A 22,961-nucleotide genomic window follows, 5' to 3' on the forward strand; every position below is an offset into this window, starting at 1 on the left:
GATTTTACCTTTTATTTTTTTTAATATGTTAATGAATGATTACTTCAATTATCACTTACATGAACTAACTTTGACCATTAATCTTTTTTAAAAGAAAAATTGTAAAAAATTTAAAAAAAATGATAAAATATTTACATTTATTTAGTGCAATCATTTTTTGTTTGTTTGTTTTTGTGTTTTAGTAGCTTTTTCTATAAATAGATTTTTTTTAAATTTTTTGAAAAAAATCTCTTTTGTAAATAGTTTTAAAAATTTTGCCATAGTTAATGTCCCCATCAAATTATAATATCCCTACCATGCATATGTTTAACAATTCACTCATTTTATCAATCTTTTCAACGACAACTTATCATAAGATCAAATTATTTCTGAAGTTAGAGTTCAAAGATTGAAACATTTTTAAATTTTGTGGTGTTGCTTCTTTTTTTATTTTTCCGTTCATTAATTATAATTGATTGGTTATTACAAAAGTTTTTGCTGGATATTTAATTCATTATAATTGATTCGACATAATTAAATGGACTTATTATTTGAACCTACTTTTTTTATTGGATCCTAAATAATAATAAATGTCTTGTATAGATCCTTGATATTTAACTCATGATTTTAATAATCAATTATTAATTAATTATACTTTTAAAAATAATTTAACAACTATTTAGAGTACAACATTCGAACGTGGGAAAAGCAACCTATTTATAGTTCATTTTAAAAAGAAATAAATAAACAACTTGTCATTAGTTGTTTGAAGATTTTATAAACTTTATTAAAAAAAATAAACATAGCTTAATTGGTAAGTGCTAAAGTATTAACAAATGCAAAAAGATACAAATAAAATAAGATGTAGATCCGTAATAAACTATAGTGCCTAACAAGAGTATATTGCTAACAAAAGTCATCAATCATCGATATATTTTGTTATAATTACAATTCTTTAAAAATAATGTTATTATTGTCCTAAAAATATTACTCACAAAGTACATAATAACAAGTTAAGGATTTTATTTGTGATATCCAACCTTCATTCATCTTAAAGTTTACGAAATCTAACCACCACCTTAACTTAGTTAAGGGTTTGATTTTCAACCACATATTTTCAAAAGGAAAGAATTTTAGTTTTCGAGGTAAGAAGCTATATCTTATCCAACATCACACTCACAAGAACAATCCCACAAAGTATACGTCATTCATTTTAATAAAAATCCACTGTGTACAAATATCAAACATAGTAATCCATGATTTCCATACAGCCTTTTCTAAACCAAAGAATCCATATGGTAAATTACTTTACTTCCTCTCCAAAGCACCTTTAAATTTCTCAAAGTTGTAACCAAACAGCAGGTAATTTAACTAAGAACAATTCTTCACCCTCTTCCCAAAATGAAAACTCATCTAAAGCCCACCTTCAAAATTAATTTAATGATTTCCAAAGAATCCTTGACAGAACTCTTATGAAGAACAAGAAACAAGATCTAATAAAACACCGTTTAAAACGGTCATGAGTTCGAGTAGTAATAAAGAGAGGGGCATCAAGTTGAAAAATAGTTAAAAAGGATCATGTGTTCGGTCCATAGTGATCACCTATCTAAGGTTTAATATCATAGACGCTTACATCAAAATGACAATTAAAAAACAAAAGATACTAAATTGATTCTAGAGCTGTTAGATAGATGCATAAGTTTTTGTTGAATTACCATACAATTTCAACGGTGTGAAGAAAGTAAATTCCAATGCAAAGTTCAAAGAAGAAAACAGACCATTAGTAAACAAAAAGACCAACTCAATACAAAGTATAAAAATTCAGGACTACTACACAATAAGAAAAAAGAAAAACTAAAGAATTTGAGAGGATTAAGAGACTTGATTAGGTCAGACTCAAGCTTATAGATGAAGGTGGGAAAGGAGGTTACCTCAATAGCCGGATGATGCAAGTCCTCCAATCAACTCAGATTTGGGAGCTTTAGTTAACCACTACAGAGAGCAGGTCACCTACCACTCTCCATTGATTCTTAACAGGAATTTTTTAAGTTTTGGTAATTGACATTTTTCTCAAAATAAGTTTTTTTTTTTCTTTCATTAATCATAAAACATAAGAGAGGCTAAATTAATCTTCTTTATTGAAAGAAACAATGATACAGAGGTATAGATGTAATGCAGAAGTTTTCTTTTTTCTTTTCTTTTTCCGGGGGGGGGGGGGGGGGGGGGGGGGGGGTCAGGGTACAGAAAGAATGTACACTTCCTTCTCTCATAACAACCCAACGACACAGCTTAACTGCAGCCTATTCTCCAAGCTTCTCATGTGATGCCCCAATAACATACACCTGCAGCAGGAAAATTCCATCAACGAGTTAGATCATTGAACATGAGTCATTTTAAGATTCTTGAAAAGGGCCGCAAGATCTGTTTGGAACCTAAAACAAGTCTAGTCAATAACATTTTCGTTGCAAACGAGCTTCAAAGTTCTTAGTTTGCACGAGACCACTCAGGTTTAACCATGGTAAAAAATTTCCAGAATTAAAATGAATATAAACTAAAAGATAAAATAGAGGCCAATGGTTGCCAACAAACCAGAATAAAAGCTTTGCTAGGTAATCCCGAGAAGTGCCTACAGTATCACAAAACTCATCACCAGCATCTGCAAGTTTCTCTAAATCCGCCACACTTGAATCCTCAATGAAACTAGAGCTGGCATCATCTTTGAAGAACCTTTGCAATATGTTTCCAACAAGTTCATGAATGATTTCCTCCACCTCTGACGTAGATGGTTTGCAGAGTTCAGTCACCTACATAATAAACGTGGCAGTAAAAATGAGATCCCCCAGAAGGAAGTTCAACAGCTGGGCCTACTTCCGAGATGAAAAATAAAGGCATATAGGCACAACAGTATAGTTACAGAAGTGAAAAAATGAAGTACCATATCGGAATCCAACGACCGTAGATATTCCAACAGATCATTCCTGTTTCCTCTGCCATGTTCTATATGGATATTTTCTTGCTTCTGTGCATTGAGTTCCTGACACATTCAAAACAAAAAATTGGGAAGGTAACATAAAGAATCATCAAGTCATGAAGCCTTTTCTTTTCCTAAATTAAGGTGCAAAATATGTGCATTAACAAGGCAGAAAAAACATTTAATCCCACCCCAATAAACAGGAAAACCTCCCTATCTTGATTGAATGAACTATACTAAAAGACAGATAACTGAAATATGCTGAATGATGTAAGCAATCAAACGCTAGTTTATTTTGCCTCAACAATATAAATTAAGGGAGCCCAAATATGATTGAACAAAAGAACATGAGGTATAACAGGTAACTTTTGAACACAAAACCAAAATCTAAGCATATAAGACACTAAGAATAAACTTGATAGCCAACTAATGGTTTAGCCAACTAATGGTTTTCTTTTGAAAAATTGGAGCCAATATCCATGATGAATCACAGCACTTAACCTAGCATAATAATTTTTCTACAAAATTTATGACCTCTAGCTGCATGCCTGATAAACACTGAAAATAATTTAAATGCTTGAATAAATCTAAAACTAAAAGCTTCCAAAATATTGTAAAACTAGGTAAATAGTGGAAATGGAGGAAATATGTAGTACTTCAATTGCCCAAACCCTCAACATATAACATATGGGAACATATTGACAATTTTTTTGGATAAGAAACTTTCCATTGATGAATGAAATATCCAAAGAGATACAAGAGAGATCAGTGAGAGAGATACAAAGAAACCAAAGAACCTATTAAAATTTTGTATTTGTCTACATACAGTATTTCTAGCATCTGACAAGCAATTACCAATTGAGGAATTTACATTTATATTTAAGCTTGACTCAAAATAAATGACAAACCTTAAGGCTTAACTAAAAAGATTCGTCTAAACATTAGAGAAAACAAATATGCATAGTAAACTAAGAATTCAGTCGAACAGTGACAACATGTAACTCCTCGCTGCAAGTAGTATGAATTAATAAACCATAAAAGAACCGAATAACATAGCTAATAGCATAAAACTATGAGGAATTGTATCCAACTAACATTGAATCTTAACATAGTAAATGAAACCATTCATTTTTTAATTTTTAGAAATAAAATCATGAAACAGATGTAAGGTTCTGCCGCAATCCAGGATACTGATCCTTTTCTATAAAAGAAAGTGCAGAAATGATTTCGTAAATGTAATAGAACAGAAGTGTTGTCAATAAGCAAGAGTGGAGATTGTAAGCAACTCGGTAAATCCTTACATCCTTAAGATTTGATAATTCCGTTTGCAACTGTTGGATGTACTTCAACGCCTCGGGTGGCAAATCGGACAAGAGACGAGGTCTCGTATCCAAATCCTCCATATTGGAATCAACGCCTACCCGATTCTCCTCAATATCCGAAACTTCCAATGGCTTCGACCTGTCCAAGCCCGTCAAATTATCCGGCGAGATATCGAAATTCCTCATCAAAGACAACCGGTACTCCGCGTTCCACAAAGTGTACCTAAACAGAGTAACTCATCTCAATTCAAAGAATTCCACGGTAAACAACACCTAAACACAAAAATATTTCATCAAACCTGCGTAAAACAGCAAAGAATTACCCGGTGATGATTGACGAAGAGAGGAGATTATGGAGAGGGCTTTTGGAAACCCTAACGGTGACGGAGAACTGATCAGAAGGAAGCAAACCCAACATTGAAGAAATAGTCTGCTTCATAGAATCCTTAGCAACATCAGAAACACCCTTGGAGATATCGGATGTATGAAGCGGCTCAATCCGCTTAAGCATATTAGCGATTACAGAGAATCCGCGATCGAATTTCAACTTCCGAGTGGAAACAAAGTCATCGGAAACTCCACCACCATCAACACCGGAGACAAGGCAGCTAACAGTGGTTGCACCAGACGTAGAGGCGGAGGGGAAACGGCGACGTTGAAGGGTGAGATGTGAATAGGAAAAAGAAGGCAAGGGCGGAGGCGGCGGTGGTGGTTGGGGAGGTAGACGGGGCTTGATAGAAAAGTCAGTGAGACGAGAAAGGAAGAAGGCACGAGCAGAGACCGCCATGGGAAAGGAAGGAAGGAAGGAAGAAGAAAAGGTTGGAAGATCCCTTCAACGGCGAGCTCGCTCTATTATGTGGACTCGCTGCTCTTGGAGATTCTACCAATCAAAATCCCATTTTGTGTTCCTATCTCTGAGCTTCGCTTTCCGAACCTTGTAAATACGTGAATATAACTCACGACTTCACTTCACATATTAATACAAGAATATATTTATATATCACGTCGAACATAATGTTTATTAAAAGGAAAAAAAGAAAAAAAAAATGTTGTGGTGTAAATTGTTGGTGGGAATATTTATTTTCTTTTTCTAGGTGTAAAATGAGAAACTAGACTGTGGACAATGGAATTTTCAAAAATATCCTCCTTATCATTGCACTTAGATCCGCTTCTTCCATTCAAGATGAGTGATTTTCAATTAGTATAAGCTTTAAAATATAAAATCGATTAGTTTGTAAATATTTTAATTTATTTTATTATATTTAAAAATATAATATTAGTAAAACTTGATAAAGTTTCAAACATTTATCAATGTATACGAATATGAATGATAGAAGTTTACGTACGTAAATTTTAAAATTTTATTATATTTTATATTTTCAATGATTATAGTTTATAACAATTTTTTTTATAATTATATAGAACGGAAATAAAAACAAATAGCAAGTAAACTAAAATAAATATGATAGAGAAGAAAGAGGATGGAGGGGAAAATCGCGTTCAAAGATGATGAAAAGGAACAAAAAAATCTGAATATTTTTAAAAATATTTTCCACCTTTTTTATTTTGTTATTTACATTGTAAATATTTAACTCTTTATTATATTTATGAAAATTAATCTCTAAATTGAAATTTTAGTCTCGATACACTTAATTAATTTATTATAAAAAACAAGTTATTTTCGGAGAACTTTAGACATAGTTAAATTAAACCTACAACATTTTCATCCACTAAACAATGAAGTTAAATTTCTTTCTTTAAAAAAAAACAATCTATTGGATGTAAAATTTATAGTTTGATAAGAACAATCTGTCTCTTGTCAAGATTTTGGCAAAGAACTCATCCAAACCATTCATCCTTCCATTAATGAAATCGATTTGTTTTGGGTAAAGAAAATGATCCAACCTTATAATACAAATATTTTGCTAACACAAAATAGGGATTTGAAGTGGACGGTGGTCCATCTGAAATGGACTGTTGAGAGACAAACCTTTTTGAAGAGAGTGAGTAAATAAAGGAACACCAAGTATTTGTGCTATGTCAATGTCCATCGAATTTAGTCAAACAATTTCCGACCAAACGGGTCGGGTCGACTTACCTATACCTATACCTATATGTTTCTTTCCACAAATGAGCACCATGTAGCTTGTTGAAACATTAATAATGCAAGTTTATAACACGCAATAAGAAAAATGGAAAGGGTTAAATTAATTTTGATCAATGGAAACAAACAAACCCAAAAGTTTAACTTAAAATTTAATTTCGGTTGCAAATCCAAATTTTCAGTTTTCTTGGGTTTGAACCTATTAGTCTTTTTCAAACCTTATGTAACATGTAAAATTTGATTCTTCACAAATATTTGATACCGACGATTGTGTTTAAGGCTATTTGAATATGTGAAGAAGTTATGGTTGATTTATGGAAACTAGAATGAATGTGTATTAAATTGTATAATGAATAGAGATTAGAAAAGGATTGCGTAACCTTGGTCATGTTAGATTATAAGTTAAAATTGCATTCAAGATCTCGACCAAAAGGAATAGAGAAAAACTATTATAACGAATTGTCATACATTAAGATAAGGCATTAGTTAAACACACCAATCCCGAAGAAGATCTAGTGCATATATGTATGAGGAGATTAGGAAAAGGGTGAAATATTCCTATATAGTTTTGGAATTTTGTACATGATAGCAAAATGAAAGCTATGAATACAATACCAAAACATTAGTTAAACACATCTGTCCTAATAAATACTTAAGAAGAGATAAGGAGAAGTGTAAAATCTGCCTATATGATTTTGGAGTTTGAATATATAATAGCACAAAAGCATTAGTTAAACACATCAATCCTCAAGGAACTTTGTGCATTTTATTAGGAGATCTTGAGAAAAGGGTGGAAATTGCTTGCATTTATTTGGAATTTGGATAATGCAAAACTGTAGACATGAATGCATTACCAAAGCATTAGTTAAACATATCACTCACTCATTCATTGTAAAAGATCATCTACGGTCGTGGTCGAGATTGTTACCTATCGTATTTGCAGACTTAATTAGAATTAAAGTTTTATTTGATAACTTTTTTTTTGTTGGTATTTTTGACTTCTTTGTTTTGCTATCTACTTTCTAAAAAAACCGTGAAAAAGCAAATGCATGAAAAATAAAAAATGAAACCGTTATGAAGTAAATCTAAATTGTTTTGCCAAAAAATATCCACAAAAACGAAAGGGGTGTGGTGACCGGTAAGAAGTAGAGTTCAATTTATTATTTATTTATTCAATTGTTGTGGTATAAAAAACCAAGTTTCCATCCAGAAGAACGAAAGAATTCAAGTTTTCATAACTATAAAAAAATCTAGTAAATCGACGACCATAAAGAGACATTTAACTGAGCCCTCTCCCAAACATCTTCACTCAACATCCTATATTCGGTTAAGGACTAGTTCTCCTTTGTAAGTAAGAATTAGAATGCAACCTTATATAGTTAAATGCTACAACTTTCTAATGTGACACTAACAACAATAAGTTTTAATTATGGATGTGTTTATGCATTGTCTATGTATATTTATCAATTGATTTAGACTAAAAGCAATACAACTTAATTAAAATCAAAGCCAATATTGGTTTCAATTAGTTTGAGCTATTTTTCAATTTTCCTTGGACTCATGCCTCAAAGTATCGAGCGCTACAAAGAAGTATCACAACCACATAGCGAGCAAAGTTTCCTTAGTAATTTCAAGCCCCCAATCCGTAAACCTCCTAATTCTGCCAAATACACAGTCTCAACCATATGAGACCCTCCCCTTCCCTGATCGACCCATTCCCACAAGGTGAAGCATCAAATCAATTCAGTGTAACAAACATTTGAGGAGGTCATGTAATTCTCGAGGCTTATCCTTATGAATTATTCTCTACATTAATTTTCATCTTCCATTCAAAGTATTCTCATTCTCATTTTGAGCCATTTGAACCACAAACGACCTTAACTTACTCTGATTGTAAAGTCTCTATCTTTTTAAAGTGAGATCTGCAACATGCTTCTTGAAGATGATGCTGTCTTATAATTTTAATCACATAAATCTTAAATAATCTCTTTTGGGTTAACCATTATTGGAACGGTTTTTTTCCTTTTGAATACCCTTTTGGATTATGGGATACCATATCCTTAAAACAGAGGGCAATGAGAGAAGAGTTCAAAGCGTCATTCATTAAGCTCATAAGAGTTACAAAAGATCCTCTTGTATAAATAGGAGAAGAATATAACTGCAGCTGCAGAAGAAAACCAATACACAAGAATTCTGCTCTAACAATGCTAAACTAAACACCCAATTAAACCAATACACAAGAATTCTGCTCTAACAATGCTAAACTAAACACCCAATTAAACCAATACACAAGAATTCTGCTCTAACAATGCTAAACTAAACACCCAATTGCCACTATGTGTAATAAGCTGAAAATCAACTCAACGGCCAAACTTCTTCATTGCTTATATATACAAACACCGAGCACCAAATACTAAAACTAAAAGATACGTCGTCAGGGAAAAAAAATGAAATCACAAAGAAAAATGGTAAGTGTCATAGTCATTCAAACTTTCTAATCAGTTTATAATTCACCTAGTTAATTTCATACCACTGACTCCCTACAAGAGACACTAAGATTGGAAGAAAATGATTGCATAGTTTGAAATCAGAAAATCTTGGTTGGTGGAGGATCTGGCTATGAATAGCAACTATATACTTCCTCATATACATCATGTGCCATATGCCATTTAAAAGATACTGGCTAATATTCCATACATTGAACCAGAAGAAGAGAATTAAGATGCATAAAGAAAAAAATTGTAAAATTCAATGAAACAACCTTTTGAACGTAAATTCTTTTACCAAGTGTTAGAAATATGTACAGAACTTTTATTACCCTAACTAATAAGTTTATGCGATTTTGGAAAACTTAAACCTTAAAGATGTCAGCTCATTTGGGTCTAATGCTAAATTCCAAGTCCACAAATGAAAGGGAGATCTAAAATACGTATGAAAGGCTAGATACACCTAACCTATCTGTTTAAGGTCTAAGGCTGACTGTGTCTACAGATCAGAATAATGTGATCTAATAACCATATATTACATTTTTATTATAGATATATTTTGTGAGGCAAGGTTTGAAATGATGCGCCTTTCAAAGGATGTTGGTTTCATACTCTCAGTCTTGTTCAAGAATTTTTCTCACTCACAACTAGAGTGCTCTAATTGTAATGGTAGGCTGTTCTTTATTTTTTCTACCCTGTTCAGTTGCAAGCGTCTCTTTCTGTGGTAAAAGGCAATGTATTTTCCTTCTCCATTTTCTTAACAGAAGTTTGATTTCTTTCTATTATTCTTTCAAAAGAAAAACATTAAAGAATAGAATTCTATTTCTAGTAGTTGATCAATAAAACGGCCAGAACCTGGGAATTTAAATAAATGCATAAAATATTACTCATTTCTCACCCTCAAAATCTGATTAAAAGTTATGAAAACATGCAATGATAGTACAAAAGATTGTGAACTAAATACAGGGAAAGTGTTTAACAATATCGAGCAACATGCTACTGACAAGACACAAAACACAATGGAATGATAAAGACTAAGAATGAATAACCTAAGGTTCAACTGTAGTTACTTGCTGCCATTTACCACCGGTTCCTTCTTTCCACAAGGTAATATGGTTATTCCCATCAGAAACAGCCAACAAGTCTCCAGTCAATGACCACGAAACCTTCCAGATGGGAGTCTTAAAATCATTCACCAGTGTAGCATCCCATTTCCCTCCTTCCTTTGTTGACCAAATAATCACTGTCCCATCCTGAGAACCACTTGCAATGGTGGATTTTTGAAGCCCTAGGTTTGGCGACCAAGCCACATCTCTCACCCAATCAGTGTGAATCTGAAGGGAAAGGGAGGAATCCCTCCTCCAGCTTCCATCTTTGAGTGTCCAAACCTTCACTGAACTATCGAAGCCCCCGGAAGCTAGCTTCCAAACAGGATCCTCTGAACTGGATCCAACTAAGGAACCAGGAGCCGTCATAGGGCCCCATGAAACTGAGGTTACTCCAACAGGGTGGGCTTGTTCAATTGGATTATTGTCCCAGCCACCATCAGATCTGGCAATAAAGACCGATATACTTCCATCAGATGATCCACAGGCCAAACAGAGGCCAAGTTCATGTGGTGCCCAGGCAATAGAGTTCACCGAAGACTTGTGTGCACTAAAAACATGAGCCTGAGACCATTGATTTTGATTTCCTTCCTTCCAGATTATCACTTGACCATCATAAGAGCTGGAAGCTACCATTGAACCAAACTTAGGGTGCGCCCAAGCAACTTGCCAAACTGGGCCTTTATGACCATTTAAGGTAGCTAAGATTTGTGAACCAGAGTCTTTGCTAACGCCAACAATTTTAATGGTAAAATCAGAGGAAGCTGTCGCTATGCGTTTGCCATAGTAATCCATTTGTACATCATGAACCATATCTTGATGGCCAGTTTCAATCTTTTGCGAAGACATTGTACAGGATTTCTTTTCACTCTACCAATTCCTTTAACCCTTCTCCTCCAATCTCTAGCAAGTATCCTTATATATTTATCTCTGATAGAAAATAATCTATATCAAAACACTATGCAAAGTCTATGCAACTTCACAAAATTAATTAAAAGGAAAATTCCATAGTTATAAAAGGAAATCCAATATAATCAATATTTCACAACTATAGACGACAACAATTAAAAGGTTGATTCTTTTCACATTCTTCATTTACAACTTCGGTGGTTAAAGGTACCCATTGCAGATCTAACAAAACAACAACGCATATGAAGCATAATACTTCCAATCAAACGCTAAAAATGAATTATCCTGCACTCAGTTGCAAAATAAACGCTCCTCTCAATATCTACAGGCAAACAATAACATAAACTCTACGCGCTCACTCAAAACACAAATTCACTACTAGATCGAGATTTATTGACACGAATAAAGACAGACCCACCTCAATTTGAGCAAAAGGGTAAACGAAACGAATAAACTAAAAGGCTTTAAACACTGCGGATATCAAAACAGAAGTAGATCTGGAATTTGGCTATCGACGAAAAATCAAACAGATTAGAGCAAAATTCAGCAGCAAGTGGAAGAGGGGATTTGAATTACCTTTGAGATGATAGGATGGGTTGTAAAGCTGCAAAGAAGCAAATCGCCGGTGCAGAACAAGAGTTCGCCCGCCGATCTGCCTGTTGAGCTCCGTTTTCCTCGTGGAGTGTTTTGGTTGCTTATTAGCGGCTGGGTTTGCATACAAATATCCGAAGATATACTGAAACCCGCAAGAAAAATTGACCCACCAGTAACTTAATTTGACGCTTTTTTCTTTTTCGCCCCCACAAGGCACAAATACGTTGAATGAGGAATGGTGTTTTATACCTTTGTTACATATTTACAACAGGGCCCTTGATTTTACTCAAAATTTTACAATGTTTCCATTTTATACTTTTTTTTTTTTTTTTCATTCTTAGTCGAACTTTCCTTTTCACCGTTTTGGTCAAGTTTGCCATTGTCTACTGATATTATTTGTACATAATTATCAAAAACTAATTCTTACACTATACGTAGGATTTTAGTTTCTAAATATCATCTATCTAAACATATTGAGACGGTAGTTCAAGATAATTCGTGCGAAGTTATTAATCCATACATCCAGCGACAACTTAATCCAATGTATAAAGTCTTGGCCTATGGAGAAGGGCGTTAGTGTCAGCATAACTACATTGTTATTATCTTCCTGAAAATCAATCCTTAATGTTCAACATGACATACACATGTTATGAGATGACTCACTTACGTCTAATGGTAGACCTATATAGTAATATTATGGGATGGGACAAAAAATTATGTAAAATGAGTAGTAAATTAATGGATAAAATTATGACTCTAGTCTCTATTTATTTTAAAAAAAGTTTTAGTTATCCAAATAGTTTTAATAAATCTTAAATTTAGTCTTGAAAGTTAACTTTTACCAAAATTGATTAGTTGATGGTAATATAATTATAATGCAAGTAAATAGAACATGTGAATATATTTTCAAATTTTGAATGAAATGTTAATAGATAAAAGAAAATAAAATCAAGGATAAATAATCGATAAATTTAAGATTTATTAAAATTATAAAGATTAAAATGAGCAATCAAACTACCTTAAAAAAGAAAAATAGAAATCAAAATAATATTTTAACGAAAGAAAAAGTAAAAACAACAATACTAACAATAAAGGTCCAAACTCGACTAAGCTGAAGTCGAAAGGTCATAGTCCTTATTTGGACTTGGATTGGACAAATGTTGAGTACTAAACCCTTTGACTAAAATCCCCTTGAGATGACTATATTATTGATTTGATTTTAAAATATATGTACTTTTATTGTTTCTTTCAAAATAATATTGAGAGTTTTACCTAGGGGAAACGTGGTAAATAGAAAAAAAATTAAAATTATTTATGAAATATTGAAAAATATTTACTATAGAAAATTATATAAATTTTGTAAATAGTTTCAATTTCTTCTTTTTTCCTATATTTAAAAATATTCCTTTTAATTACTATTAATTTTATTGATAAGATTTACTGGTTTTCAAAAATTATGATATATCTATTCAAAAAAGAAAACAAATACATTTTTAGGATTTTGGATCTAGATTTTATTTAGTCTTTTATATTTTAAGATTCTATGTTGATCTCAATTTAGTTTCTAAGTATCAAAATGTTATAATTTTATTTTTAAGATTTAAGTTTTGTTTCAATTTGATTAATATATTTGATGGTTTTACAATTTTAATCTCAAAATTTTATTAAATACTTACTTTTAAATATTTATATTAATATTATTAATTAATTAAAATAATTATGAATCAAAATTTTAAATTTAATTTTAAAAGTGATGATTGACCCAAAAAATTGAAAATAAATAGTTTATGAAAAATTGAGAGTTAAAAATGTATATATTAAAATATAAAAAATAAAACTTAAATGTCAAAATCACTCAGTTGAAATCAAATAAAAAACTAAACGACTAAGTGTTAACATTTTAAAATCTAGGACTAGGACTGGAAATGTACCTGTGTTGAGTTGGGTTAAGGAGATTTTTTAGACAAATCTAAATTTCTCGGTGGGTCAAATTGGCAACCCAAATTATTTTAGATTTTGATTTGGGTGGGTTCTCGGTTATTTATTTATTTTTATATATATTCTTTATTAACTTAAAATAAATTTCAAGAGAATGGTTTGTATTTAATCTAATAAATAAATGGATTGAATTGAATCGGTCAAACGTTTTAAGGTTTGAATATAAAGTTAGCCTTAGACCCACCCAATGAAAATATGAATAAACTTTAGTAACCTCACAATTTAGCTAAATCGACGTCTAGTCCAATGGAGAAGAAAAATAGTTTTTAGCTCGTGAATTTTTAAATTTGTGTTTAGCTAAGTTAATAAACTTAAAAAAGTATTTAATAGATCTTTAAACTTTCAATCCAACTTAATATGTTTTTAAGCTTTAAACGTGTCCATTGAATCTCTATATTTTTAATTTTATAAGTTTTCCTTGTAATTTAAAACTTAATAAAAAAAACTCAAGTACTATTAAAAGTATAAATTTAATTTGAGAAAATAGATAGAAAAATATTTTTATAAGCTCAATTCAAACATTTTAAATAATAAATAAAAAAGAGTCCTAATAAAATTTAAATTTTATTACTGATATTTAAATATACAGAGATTAAAATAAAAGAAATTGAAACTTCTAACAACATTGAAGTTGATAATTGATACATGATAGAATAAACATAATCTTGGTTGAGTTATGTTTTCGCAAATGTAAAATATGGTGGTTTATATTTTTGTTTTTGTTGTAATATCGTGGTTTAGATTCCATATAATAATAATGGTTTCTTTTTTCAATATAAACACATATATTACGCTGTGTTTGTAATAATTCTCTCTAATTTTTTAATTGCAAAATGTTAACCCATGTTTTCTCACGAACTAAATACATAATTTGATTTCAAGCCAATTAATTATATTTTCATATAGTTTTTAAAATTTATGCACAATTAACATATGTTTCAAATTCTATTAAATAAATCCATATAAATGAAAGTAATAAAATACCAAATAAATCTTAAATGACAAATTCCTTAAATTCATGTTTGCTTTTCTTTTATATATTAAAAAAATTAAAATGATAGAAGGTCAACAAAAGAGAACAAGTTGAAATATTGACTAAGATACTCAACATCTCATTGTTGAATATACGTATCATTTAATCCGCATAAAAACATATAATTTTCAATAAATGAGACCTAAAAGGCTATAAAAAGAAATTTAAATTAACTAAAAGTGGAAATCAACTTATGTAACTCAATCGGTTGATGCCAAATATAAACGAAACAACCATAAATTTGTAATTTATGGAAGAATACAAACTACAACACAAAAAAAGATACACATATATATATACACACCATTATAATATTTGCCTCATATACTTCAATGCTTAGGTTAGTAGTGAAAAGTAAGTGGTAAGGATGAATGTTTAGCACGTGACTTGACTTACTTCATTCAACCTTTTTACTCCTTATTTATATTGTTTATTGACTTGAATCTTTAGTTTCTACAATACATTTGGTTTTCCTACGCTATCAACGGCCAGACCCTCTTTGGGTTTTGATTGTCTTTAGGTTTCTTAACGATTACCCTCGGCCTAAGGTTTATGAGATAGATTCATTCAACTCCATGTTATTATACTTCTTCTATGACTCTATTATATCTTTTGATTCACCAATCCGTCCCACAATCTAATTAAATTCATTTCATTTTTATTTCCAACAAAACAAACAACTAATGTTTTGATATGTATGGACCTAAAAATTGGTCCATTTACAAAACCATAAGTTTTGAGAAGAAAGAGGTAAATTGGAAGAAAAGTGGTAAAAAGAATTAAAGATAAGCATAATCAAGTTTTTTAAAATCAGTTTCACTGTCTATTTAATATTTAAATTATTTTTAAAAAATCGCTTTCAAAGAAAGCTTCGTACATAAGTAGATTTGTTTTAATCACCAAACCCTAGATAAAACATTCTCTCTCTTCGTGCATAAGAGTGATATTATGACATTGATTAAATTAATCTCTTTCTTCATTGGATTATTATTTTTCTAATCACCTTCAAGATTCCCGGGAAATTTAATTAATACAAAATTAAAAAAACAATTTGTTAGTGAGATTTTTTTTTCTTATTATAATTTTTCCATTTCCACGGCCACATCATAATTCTTGAGATGCCTCACTGTTGGGACCCAAAAATCGTATAGATCGAACGATATCGAAATCTTTTCTGTATTCCAATCTTGACTATTGAGTAATTGACTCCGTTGATTTTTCACCATGAAATGTTGATTCTTACTGAATTCCAATCAACCTTGATCCATTTCATCCTCTGCTTCTTCAATTGAATGAGAATTCGAAGCCGGAGTTTAAGTTTTTGATTCCGGTGACAGTAAACAATTAGCTTAAATGGCCTTCTCCTCCTTCACCGGCGGCAGTGGCGCCCGTCGTGGAGGTTGGGCCGGTTCTATTCTTCCCTTTTCTTCTGTTTCACCCAGTGCTAAACCGAAGCATAACCGGAAGTATCGTCGGCGGTTGGCTATACGTGACTTCATCTTTTCTAATTTCTTCACTATTGGTCTTTTGATATCTTTCTTCTTCTTTTTAATCGTTCTTCTACGCTATGGCGTTCCAAAGCCGATTTCGTCTCCCTTCAAATCGCATGCTATCAGATCTCATCGGCCGCGGAAGCCGATCGTGTCCGAGAATTGGAATAGTGAGGTTTTGAGTTCTAATGTGGATATTACGACCAAGGAATTGTACGACAGGATTGAGTTTCTCGACATCGATGGCGGTCCTTGGAAGCAAGGATGGAAAGTGACCTATAAAGGAAACGAGTGGGATTCGGAGAAATTGAAGGTTTTCGTGGTGCCTCATTCGCATAACGATCCAGGTTGGAAGCTGACTGTGGACGAGTACTATGACAGGCAGTCTCGTCATATACTTGATACCATTGTTGAAGCGCTTTCACGGGTGAATTTTTAAGTTTTAACGTCTTCATCAATAGTTCTTTCTTCTTCTTTTTTTAATCTTTTTCTTTGAGTGTCTCTATTGAATTAGGGTGACAATGATGATTTTGGCTTTTTCTTTGACTGAATTTCTGGCTTATGTTTTCGTTTCTCACGAGGAATATTGGTGAAATTCACCTCAATGAAGACTGGTAGGAAATAGCTTGGCTATTGAATATGAATTTTTAGCGTGTCAATCTTATTACTACAGTGGACTGTATTGGAGAGTGTTGCTCCGCCGTGAAATTGTGAAAAGGGAAAATGGCAATTACAGTGGTAACCCTGAAAATTGAATTTTTTGGAAACTATTTTTTGGAGAAAATTATGCTCTGCTTTAGTAAATTGGAAAAATATCATGATTTGAAATCTAATCAAGCAACATCACACCACCAGCACAACCATATTCAACTCAGTCTCTACTGAATGTGAAATTCGAACTTGCAGCATGTCTGTAAGACTGAATCCCAGCCAACGAAACATGCTAACTAGTTATAAGTCGTTTCAGTTTGGAAAAGTATTCTGATATCTAGGGGAAGTCGGATGGGGTTCAAGCAGTCCTGGAAAAACCTTTTTACTTATTTCTTCAAGTACTTAGGTTCTTTATACGATAGAAAAGAGAATAGGTAAGTCCCTGGACTCTGGAGAAGGTTTTTTTTATGTGAAAGTGCAAATCTGGAGGCAGCATTCATTAGTTCAACTGATTGTTTAACTCTGCTTTTTGACCAGGATGGTTTAAGTTTTGGCAATTATGGAAGAAGGATGACACTGCTGACCAAGGAATTTGTGGCAATAAATTGCTAAGTTAAAAAACTTAATTCAATAAAATCTGGTGTTGGATGCAGGAGATGGTTGAATTTGAGGTTTAGTGCTGGATTTGATTCTAAGACCTTTTCTTTCCAATGCTTTCCTGAAGTTTTAGCTTGAAGAAATTAAAAATAAAATTATGAAGCAAGTTTGGGATGAAGAAATTCCCAAGGAGCTTCCATTTAGAAGACCTGCAAATGATAGAAAAGTTGTTGAATGGACTGAGCTCCAGTCCATCATTAGCCGATCTTTTTGCATCCCCTTATAATCTTGCTTGGTAAATACATGCATATGGAAAAAATTTCTGTGAAATCACTTTTCTATGTTTTCCTGATGGAGATAAACATTCTTTGGCCTTCGTTTTGTAAAGAGATTTGTTAATAGAACGCCTAAGAAGTGTGATGGGGTACATTTATGTTGGTGGTATAAGTGCTAATGATGAATTCAGCTTAGGAATCCGGGAATAAGTCTTTATCCATGAACCTTGTAGGAGTAACTGTGAGGCGTTTGGCCATATTTTCTAATCCTTGCCTAGCTGCCACTACTCTGCTTTGTTAGTTCCTACTACTAGTTTGTCTTTGTACCTATCCAATTATCAGTCCGTCAATCCAGTTTTTCTTAGTGGTCACAAGTCAACAGAAGTATTCGAAGTTTGAATAGGAAGTAGATGTGCCGTCCATCAGAAAATATAGATGGAGAGAAATAGAGGAATGCCTAACAGTTGTGATAGGAACTTAGAAGAATTTTCTTGAGGCTGTCCTCGTTGCCCCATCCCTTGGCGTACTTTGTTAATGCACTTTCACAATTATTCTCTGTTCTGCCTTTTCAATTGCCGTTCCATTTTGTTACTTTTTGGTTTTATTCTATTTTTTTTTACTATAGATTACTTCTTATGTTAACAGAACACTGCACCTGGTATAAAATATATAAAACCTGCTGACCTAGGAAAAGTTAGTTAAGACGTCCCAATCTCTTAGAAGAGGTTGCAGTTTTGAACTCACACTCCCATAGTCATGACGTAATATTTTAACATATCACTGTCACCTATAATCTTGGATATGCTATTTTGTTTAGATTTTTACAATTTTTCTCCTGTTGTTTAATTTATTAATTAGAAGAAAAGGGTATATTGATTTTTTTGGGCTTTAAATTGTTTTGGCAATTGGCAGCGTGTTATCAAATATAACCGAATTGAATGAGAGTGAAATCCTTCTTATTTGCTTTAAATTTCAACTTTAATCCGTAGGATTCTCGACGGAAGTTTATATGGGAAGAGATGTCTTATCTGGAGAAATGGTGGAGGGATGCTTCAGACGAGAAAAAAGAATCATTTGCTGCTTTAGTTAAAAATGGGCAGCTAGAAATCGTTGGAGGTGGCTGGGTGATGAACGATGAGGTAATATGCTCATTTGCATGTGAGGTGTTTTGGTCACTCGAACAGCGGGTTTGAGTATTTTTTGTGCTACTTGCGTTCAATATTTTAATATTATTATATTGATCGGGAAAGTTCTGTTTACTGCTTGATAACTGGGATTTTCTGATAAAATTTCTGTTTATTCATCCTTCGGAACTTTTGATCTATAAAATCTTAACACCAAAATGCAGTGTAAGTATTCAATCAGGCAGGAATGTTTACAATAGGATTGAGGTTCAATTGAATGCCTGCAGGCGAGATATTTAAGTTTTCATTAACCTTACAATTACTAAACACCTCTGGCGTTCATTTTATATTAGACAAGTCAGAATCTAAAAACAATTCTGTGCTATATGTTTCTTGCTCATTCCTTGGAAAGATTTACTGCTTATTGGGTACTATTGTTCATTTTGATTATCTGCTCTACCTCTACCATAATTATCTAAATTTCTTAGATTAGGAATCTGCAAAGTTAAAACCTGTTTTTATATATATAGAAATTACCGCCAGTGTTTTTGTCTGGAAATTAACATGCTAGTCCCTTTCCTTTGCAGGCTAATTCTCATTATTTTGCTATAATTGAGCAGGTAAAGTAAAATCTTCTTCTTTGATAATATAACTGTATGCTGTTCTCATGTTTAACCAGATCTCTTTGCTAATTATGTGTTGAAATTTTAAACTTTATTCAGTTCAACTAATAAACATAACTTGTTTACCATATGATTTGATCTCCATTATGTGTAATCTATTATGTTTATCATTATGCACAGAATAATTCATAATTTATATTTCTGTTAGTTTTCATCATAATGAACTACAATGTTGACATATTCTAAGGAATTTCTGTATCAGTCATGAGCAACACCAGACTTCTGTATTCTTCTATCATAAAATATGGCGCTTACATTCCAACAAGTAGCTATGCTTGCCTTTTTGGAATATTTTTACTGAAATTACTTTCATTGAAACCAGATGGCAGAGGGGAATATGTGGTTGAACGAGACCATTGGCGTTGTTCCTAAAAATTCTTGGGCAATAGATCCATTTGGTTATTCACCCACAATGGCATATCTTCTTCGTCGCATGGGCTTTGAGAACATGCTTATACAGAGGACCCATTATGAGCTGAAGAAGGAACTTGCACTGCACAAAAATCTAGAATTCATTTGGAGACAGAGCTGGGATGCTGAAGAAACTACCGACATCTTTGTGCACATGATGCCCTTTTATTCTTATGATATTCCGCACACTTGTGGACCAGAGCCAGCAATTTGTTGTCAGTTTGACTTTGCCCGTTCTCGTGGTTCTTTATATGAACTATGTCCCTGGAGACAAGATCCTGTTGAGATCAACAAGGAAAATGTTCAAGAGAGGGCAACCACGTTACTTGATCAGTATAGGAAGAAATCAGTACTATATAGGACAAATACTCTTCTTATTCCTCTTGGAGATGATTTTCGATATATTAACATTGATGAAGCAGAGGCTCAGTTTAAGAACTATCAGTTGTTATTTGATTATATTAATTCCAACCCGAGTTTAAATGCTGAGGCAAACTTCGGCACCTTGGAAGACTACTTCCGAACCCTTCGAGATGAAGCTGAAAAGATAAATTATTCACTTCCCGGTGAAGTTGGCTCCAGTCTAGTCGGTGGTTTTCCCTCTTTGTCTGGGGATTTCTTCACTTATGCTGATAGACAGGAGGACTATTGGAGTGGGTATTATGTGTCTAGGCCTTTCTTTAAGGCTGTTGATCGTGTTCTGGAGCGAACACTTCGGGCTGCTGAAATGATGTTAGCTTTATTGCTTGGTCCTTGCCAAAGGTCTCAATGTGAGAAGTTGCCTCTTGGGTTTTCTTACAAGTTGACTGCTGCCAGAAGAAACTTGGCTCTTTTTCAGCATCATGATGGGGTTACTGGTACTGCAAAAGATCATGTAGTGCGTGATTATGGGGTTCGGATGCATACTTCTTTACAAGACCTGCACATTTTCATGTCTAAAGCTATTGAAGTACTACTTGGAATTCGCCATGATAAATCTGATCAGAATCCTTCACAATTTGAACCAGAACAGATGAGATCTAAATACGATGCCCAACCTGTACATAAATCTATCGATCTTCAAGAAGGAACTTACCAATCAGTGATCTTTTTTAATCCTCTAGAGCAAACAAGAGAAGAGGTTGCGATGGTTATTGTTAACAGGACGGAGGTTACTGTATTGGACTCAAATTGGACATGTGTTCAAAGCCAAATTTCTCCTGAATTTCAGCACGATAAAGCCAAGGTTTTTACTGGGAGGCATCGTATTCACTGGAAAATTTTAGTTCCTGCCTTGGGATTGCAGACATACTATATTGCAAATGGATTATTTGATTGTGAAAAGCCAAAACCAGCCAAACTAAAAATTTTCTCAACGTCTACTTCATTACCTTGTCCTACTCCATATGCTTGCTCGAAGGTTAATGGTGATGTGGCTGAAATCGAGAACCAACATCAGTCTCTTGTATTTGATGTCAAGCATGGTTTGTTGCAGAAAGTAATTAATAAAGATGGTTCACAAAATTTTGTGAATGAAGAAATTGCAATGTACTCGAGCTGGGGTAGCGGGGCCTACCTTTTCAAACCCACCGGTGAAGCTAAATCTATCACTGAAGAAGGTGGATTGACCGTTGTCACCGAGGGTCCTCTGATGCAGGAAGTTTTCTCTTATCCAAAGACAGGATGGGAACCTTCCCCCATCTCCCATAGCACTCGTTTATATAGTGGAGGCAATTCAATTCAGGAGCACCTCATTGAGATGGAATACCATGTTGAGCTACTTGGCAGGGAATATGACGACAGGGAACTGATAGTCAGATACAAGACCGATATTGACAACAAGCGGATCTTTTATTCTGATTTGAATGGTCTTCAAATGAGTCGGAGAGAGTCATATGATAAAATCCCCCTGCAGGGAAATTATTATCCAATGCCATCTCTAGCATTCATGGAAGGATCCAATGGTCAAAGGTTCTCTGTCCATTCTAGGCAGTCTCTAGGTGTAGCAAGTCTCAAAGATGGATGGTTAGAGATTATGCTAGATCGTCGTTTGTACAGGGATGATGGACGTGGCCTAGGGCAAGGAGTGACAGATAATCGTGCAATGAATGTTGTTTTCCATATCCTTCTCGAATCAAATGTTTCAACCAAACTAAATCCTGTTTCCAGTTACTCTCCTTTAAGCCCTTCTCTCCTTTCCCACTGCATTGGTGCTCGTTTGAACTATCCCTTGCACGCATTTATTGCCAAGAAACCACAGCCTTCATCTTTGCAGCCAACCTCAAGATCATTCTCTCCTTTAGCAGCTCCTTTGCCATGTGACTTGCATATTGTCAGCTTTAAAGTTCCTCGACCTCTGAAGTACACTCAGCAATCCCTTGAAGACCCACGGTTTCTTTTAATATTTCATAGGAGACACTGGGATTCATCATATTGCAAGACAGCCAGGTCAAATTGTGCTAGGGTCGCTGATGAGCCTTTCAATTTATTCAACATGTTTAAGGGGCTTGCGGTATCGGATGCGCGGGCAAGTTCCTTAAATCTGCTGCATGAAGACACAGAAATGCTTGGATATAATGAACAATCTGGTGATGTTGGTCATGAAGGGCAACTCCATATCCCTCCCATGGAAGTACGAGCTTACAAGTTGGAACTGAAGCCACGTTAATAATTTTGCATAAATGCCAGTTTTTTGGAGATTTAACCATGCTGATAGCCTCCAAATGAGCTTTTCATGTAGAATCGATTCCCGAGTCCGAGATCAATACATCTAGCAGAGCTATCTAATGCAATGTAAAGATAACGGAATATCAGGGGTATGCAAAAATATTTCTGGAACTGGACGCTGCCGACAATTACGACTTTTACTTCTTTGAACTGTCAGGTCTCATGCTATGCTCTGGAAGACTTGTTTTTGCTTTGCTTGGGCTGACAATTGTTCCAATGGAAGGTTGGAAAATGTGGACCGAGGAATCTTACAATATTTACTGCTCAATTGGTTGATGCTTAGAAATAGATAGAAGGACATACTAAGTTTCTACACGGTTTTTTGAGTTGTAATTGTCTTCTTTAGATTAGAATTTTGTTTTGATTTCTACTCTCTATTATCTGAATTGTCTCAATGACTCTTCCACAACCTCAACAGGATTTTTTACTTTGATCAAATGGATAATTCTCATGTGAGAGTTGAAAGCATCCTTATTCATCTTTCAAACACACCATGAAAGTAACTTCAAATTTTTCTCCTCT

At 33.5% G+C, this 22,961-nt stretch overlaps 3 protein-coding genes across 3 annotated transcripts; 1 reads left to right on the forward strand and 2 right to left on the reverse strand.

Annotated features, from left to right (window-relative positions):
* Nucleotides 1-2,059: 2,059 nt before the first annotated feature.
* On the reverse strand, nucleotides 2,060-5,255 carry LOC101208572. The gene is made up of 5 exons (XM_011653952.2): nucleotides 4,596-5,255; nucleotides 4,252-4,495; nucleotides 2,915-3,013; nucleotides 2,569-2,783; nucleotides 2,060-2,321 (listed from the first exon to the last, which is right to left on the reverse strand). Exons 1-5 carry the CDS (start codon nucleotides 5,057-5,059, stop codon nucleotides 2,246-2,248), a joined length of 1,098 nt encoding a protein of 365 aa, XP_011652254.1. The 5' UTR covers nucleotides 5,060-5,255; the 3' UTR covers nucleotides 2,060-2,245.
* A 4,463-nt stretch (nucleotides 5,256-9,718) lies between these two features.
* Nucleotides 9,719-11,656, reverse strand: LOC101220930 (protein transport protein SEC13 homolog B). The gene is made up of 2 exons (XM_004147404.3): nucleotides 11,454-11,656; nucleotides 9,719-10,898 (listed from the first exon to the last, which is right to left on the reverse strand). The coding sequence occupies exon 2, from the start codon at nucleotides 10,815-10,817 to the stop codon at nucleotides 9,912-9,914; it is 906 nt and encodes a 301-aa protein (XP_004147452.1). The 5' UTR covers nucleotides 10,818-10,898; nucleotides 11,454-11,656; the 3' UTR covers nucleotides 9,719-9,911.
* Nucleotides 11,657-15,619: 3,963 nt separating this feature from the next.
* On the forward strand, nucleotides 15,620-22,907 carry LOC101208332 (alpha-mannosidase 2). Its single transcript, XM_004147436.3, has 4 exons — nucleotides 15,620-16,419; nucleotides 18,505-18,654; nucleotides 19,227-19,259; nucleotides 19,645-22,907. The coding sequence occupies exons 1-4, from the start codon at nucleotides 15,856-15,858 to the stop codon at nucleotides 22,378-22,380; spliced, it is 3,483 nt and encodes a 1,160-aa protein (XP_004147484.1). The 5' UTR covers nucleotides 15,620-15,855; the 3' UTR covers nucleotides 22,381-22,907.
* The last annotated feature ends 54 nt before the right edge of the window (nucleotides 22,908-22,961 follow it).

This window comes from Cucumis sativus, chromosome 3, assembly GCF_000004075.3.
Source record: "Cucumis sativus cultivar 9930 chromosome 3, Cucumber_9930_V3, whole genome shotgun sequence".
NCBI lineage: Eukaryota > Viridiplantae > Streptophyta > Magnoliopsida > Cucurbitales > Cucurbitaceae > Cucumis > Cucumis sativus.